The 4,677-nt window shown below is 51.3% G+C and overlaps 1 protein-coding gene across 1 annotated transcript; it reads left to right on the forward strand.

Moving 5' to 3' along the window:
* Window positions 1–1,148: 1,148 nt before the first annotated feature.
* S100A2 (S100 calcium binding protein A2) lies at window positions 1,149–2,526 on the forward strand. The gene is made up of 2 exons (XM_019627306.1): window positions 1,149–1,320; window positions 2,273–2,526. The coding sequence occupies exons 1-2, from the start codon at window positions 1,180–1,182 to the stop codon at window positions 2,423–2,425; spliced, it is 294 nt and encodes a 97-aa protein (XP_019482851.1). The 5' UTR covers window positions 1,149–1,179; the 3' UTR covers window positions 2,426–2,526.
* The last annotated feature ends 2,151 nt before the right edge of the window (window positions 2,527–4,677 follow it).

Here is a 4,677-nt window from a genome sequence, read left to right on the forward strand (position 1 = left end):
GGGGTGGAGCGCGCTCTCATGGGTTTCTGCCCGTGTCTCTTTGTCCTGATTTTCTTTCCAAAGTTTTCTCTTCCTTGGAGGATCAGCCTGGGGCCTCTCTGGGTCTTTCCCATTTGCGGGGAGCTTCTGTGAAGTATCAGTTTGAGGGGTTTTTCCCAGTTCCTCTGTGGGATCTCAGTTTAGGGGTTACTCTGAGGCCCTCTCTTGGGTCTCAGTCTGGGGGCTCTCAGTGTGGGTGTCTCAGTCTAGAGGCTCTTCTTGGGGGTCTGGGCCTAGTTGTAGGAGGGGTGTGTGTGTGTGTGTGTGTGTGTGTGTGTGGTGGGGCGGGGTTGCTTTAACGGAATTCTGAGTTTGTTTGGTGTTGGTTTTTGTTTTTTTGCAAAGTCCTGGATTCTGGCAGGACTAAGGGCCAGAGCCAGGGATCTGAGTGTGCAGGCTACTAGGCCTCTGCCCGGCCCGAGCAGGGGGCCCACTGTCCACACCATTCCCCGTCTTCTCCCACCCCGTCGAGGCAGGGCTGGCAGGATGGGCCCGGGGTTTTTCCTGCCCCCCCCCCCGCTCAGGGGCCTCCACTGTGAGGGGACATAGATTCCCCACCCTCCCGAGAGCCCCTAGTCTGAGGGAGGAAACATCCTTGCGTGAGCGAGCGTCCAGTTAGATGGGAGAGTGACACCCTCTGGCCTTAGGAATCCGTGTGAGGAAGGGTGAGGAGGGAAAGGACTCTTCAGGGAATCCTGTACCCCTAGGCTATAGCCATGGTTACAGACAAAGCCCAGTGAGCCCCCACTAAAGAGCCCGTGGAGATGCCTGTTGCCCTAGTGCTGGCACAGGGTCCGCTGGCTTGGACAGGAGCCAAATGAACCCCGGGTCACCCTTCCCACAGACACTCGAAGCGGGAGCCCTGCCCTCAGGGGTGTGCCCCAAGTGTGATCAGAGGAGACATGAGGCCCTGCCCTCGGTGACTTCCAAACACAGGGAAAGGCCCAGCATCTGTGTGAGGGTGCGGTGGCGGTGCGGGCCCTGCCCAGGGAGCCCCGTTCTGCAGGAGACCTGCAGTCCCTCCCTGCCCGTTCAGACAGGGCTCTGGAGAGGCGGTTGGGGCACGAGGGCAGAAGTGCATCCTGCAGGCAGGGCTGAGGCGTCTCCATCACCTGCCACTACTTTGCCCCCAGATCCAAGATGTCCACCCCCCTGGAGCAGGCGTTGGCTGTGATGGTCGCCACCTTTCACAAGTACTCGGGCCAAGAGGGTGACAAGTTCAAGCTGAGTAAGGGGGAGATGAAGGATCTTCTGCACAAGGAACTGCCCAGCTTTGTGGGGGTGAGTAGGGCCCGCCTGCAGCGGGGAGGGTCCTGGTGTGTGAGCGTGGGGGGGTGCAGGTTAAATCCCTCCTCCCCGCCTCCCCTCCTCTGGAGTTCTGATGCAGATAGCAGGGTGGGGCCGGGCCCTTCACAGCCTCACCAGAGTGGAAGAGAGGCCCAGGTGGGAGAGCCCTGTTGCTGCCTGTTGCCTGTAGCTTTCCTGAAAATGGATGTGTTGTCAGCGCCCTCAGTGTCCATCTGTCCAATCCCCTCGGAGCGTTGAGCAAACCAGAGCCCAGCGAGGGAAAGTGACTGGCCCAAGATCACACAGCGCTCTCGCTCACTCTCTCCCTCTCTCTCTTTTGATATTTATATGCCAAATTAAGGTGCATTGGGAGAGAAAAGCCCAGCTAAGACATGCACCCTGAAACTTTTGCAGGAAAATGCAGTCAACCCTCAATTTGCCCCTCACCTACCCATACTGACTCCGGGATAACCCCAAAATCAGGTCTCAGGCTTTGAACATATGAGGCATGTCTTTCTATCCTTTAAACAATTTTTTTGGGGGGGTGTTAAGTGTTTCTAACTTGGTTTCGTTTTGAATGGTATTAACAAGAGTTAATCCCTTTTTCTGAATTCACCTTGCTGGTGATAGGGAGTGATGGCTCCGAAAAGCTTTTGTTTCCTCATCAGCAAAATGGGGGTTATCATGCCCACCTCGCTGGACTCCTGTGGGGAGCAGAGCTGAGCCTGTGCTTAGGGAGTGCCTGGCGTGCTCCCCATTCCCAGCAGGGAGAGCTGGAGGCTTTCACCAATGGGCGTCCATCTGTCCTCACTCACGGGGCCTCTTAGTAGCTCCCGGGCTGCCCAGTGTGGAGGGAGAGAGCTGGGCTCTGACCGCTGAGTGGCGTTGGAGGTGGAGGTTGGGTGGAGAGCGGTCTGGCGGTGACCCCACTCTCTCTTGCTTCCAGGAGAAGGTGGATGAGGAAGGTCTGAAGAAGTTGATGGGCAACCTGGATAATAACAGTGACCAGCAGGTGGACTTCCAGGAGTACGCTGTTTTTCTGGCCCTCGTCACTGTCATGTGCAATGACTTCTTCCAGGGCGCCCCGGACCGGCATTGAAATGGAGTTCTTGACTCCCTGCTATTGGCTTCCTGGGCCCAGGAGGACTCTCTCTCCCATTTAATTTTGTACTCAATAAATGTTTTTGTTTGTTGGTAATATTTTCATTGCTCAGTGATTCCCTGGCTGGCTCAGCTGGAGTGCTGGAAACGGAGGGACTCCTAGACCCAATCCCCTTCTGGGCCCTGACTGTCCTTCTTGAAGTCTCCCCAAGGCCAGAGCTGTGCCTTAGGTCCCACACTTTGGGATTTCAAATACCAGTAAAAATTTGAAAGTAGAGATCGTTGGCTAACATTTTTTTTTTTGACAAAGCTATTTAAAAAGGCAAATGCTATCTACTATCACTATCATTTCATAAAATGAGAAAATTCCAACAAAGGGAAGATCTAATCTCAGAACAAAGGATTGACGTTCATACTGTGGGCAACCGGCTGTACTAGGATCTGCTTAAGAGACATAAGTTAGTCTTATCAACCGGCAAAGCTTCCTATTAGAGCGTCTTGTCAGATGCTGGCCTAAGGCGGGGTCTGTGTTTTCAGCAAATCTGGGTTTCCTCTCTGTGTCTGCTTTCAGATTGGCTAGCTCTCATTGGAGTGTATTCCTCCTCTGTTGGTCTTTGCTGAAAGCTACTAGGAGTTAGTTCATATCAACATTCTGATTTTTCCTACCATCTCCCCTAAAGTTGTATCCTGGATGGCCATATATTATGCATAATCAGATGCATAGTGCCTTGCCATCTCATAACAAGGTCACCAACTGTCTAGCCTGCAGAGGTTAGGTCCTCATATTTTGTTCTTTCCTCTCTTCGTCTGACTCCACATTTTTAGTTTTTGTTTTGTTTTTTTGTTTTTTTCATGGATCCCGCTTCTGATTACCAAATTCTCTACCAGTAAGGAATGTCTTCAGTTGTAGGTTACAGGAACCTGACTTACAGGGGCTTAAATAAGTTGGCATTTAAACACCTCACACAAAAAGGAGTGCCAAGCTCTACTTATCTATGAGTTTTGTAGGTTTTAACTCATTGAAGCCCCACCCAATCCTAGGAAGTGGTTACCATTGTTATCCTCAATGATTGACAGGTGACGAAAATGAGGCCCATGGTGGGGGGATGACCTGCTTCCGGGAGGTGACTGGTGGTGGAGCTGGGATATCATAGATGAGAATAAGTGCTTGACCTAGAACTGAGATAATTGCTGCTCCACTCTGGCCCTCACTTCTGTGCCCTACTCCCCATAATTCCTTGCCTATAAAACAGGGCTAACCACAGCCCGCCCTTCCCTCCCTGTTCCTTGCTCTCCTCACCCAGAGGGACTGGGTCTTCAAGGAGAAGATGGCACAGGTGAGGTTTGGCACTGGGGGCCCGGGGTGACCTCAAGGTGTTGTTATTTCTCTGGCTGGGAGCTGACCACCTCCTACCCTTCCCACACTCGTCTGGGTCCTGGGTTCTCTTTTTGTGAAATAGGGAGAGGTATCTCAGGCTCAAAGATGAGGGAGGGAATGAAGAAGTGACATAAAGTGAGGGGAAGGAAACACCTTCTTCTGTCCTTCTAGGTTCTCCCAGCTGGTCTAATAATTAAATCGACGTGAGATAGATTAACAAGAGAAAATAGCCAAATTTAATTACATATGTATATATGGGAACCCCACATACATAAACGGTTCAGAAACAGAAAGTTAAATTGAGGCACATATGACGTTCTGAGCTAAGGATGAGTGAGGTAAGGTGCCTTGGGGCTTTAAAGGTAGGGAGGGTCATAGGTGGGACGATAAAAACAGCAGGTGTTCAGTAATTAGATGTTTGCACTGCCATTTAGATGGGTCATAGAAGTAATTGTTGGTGATAACTCTTAGCAGGGACGAGGCCCCTAATTTAAGTTGTTTAAGGGAGAGGTAAACGCGTCTGGTGAGCCCACAGGGTCTCGGTTGCTTTCAGCTCAAAATAATTCACAAGCCCAAGCGACACATCTGAACCTCTTCAGAAGGGATTTCCATTTTTGGTAATATGGTGGTCTCTGCCTGCTCCAGCTAAAAACAACAACAAAAAGTGCTGGATAGAATTTGAAAAAAAAAATCATTTTCAAAGTATTGAAGAGCTGACAAGGCAAGGAAGGAATGGGGAGATGAGAATCTCAGTGAAAGCAGACTCCAGGGGGTGAGCAGGGCGCCAGGGCCCTTTGTGCCCTGAAGGCATTGGCCAAACTAGGACTGAATGAGCTTTGGCTTTCACGGTTTGTGGAGTGAATAAGTTGGAG

The sequence above is a fragment of the Hipposideros armiger genome, unplaced genomic scaffold (assembly GCF_001890085.2).
Source record: "Hipposideros armiger isolate ML-2016 unplaced genomic scaffold, ASM189008v1 scaffold_729, whole genome shotgun sequence".
Taxonomy (NCBI): domain Eukaryota; kingdom Metazoa; phylum Chordata; class Mammalia; order Chiroptera; family Hipposideridae; genus Hipposideros; species Hipposideros armiger.

What these genes read in the sequence shown, in the direction of transcription:
- S100A2 (XM_019627306.1), top strand. Translation starts at nt 1,180, where the DNA reads ATGTCCACCCCCCTGGAGCAGGCGTTGGCTGTGATGGTCGCCACCTTT. An exon ending in AACTGCCCAGCTTTGTGGGG is followed by an intron (nt 1,321 to 2,272) that starts GTGAGTAGGGCC and finishes TCTTGCTTCCAG; the next exon opens with GAGAAGGTGGATGAGGAAGG.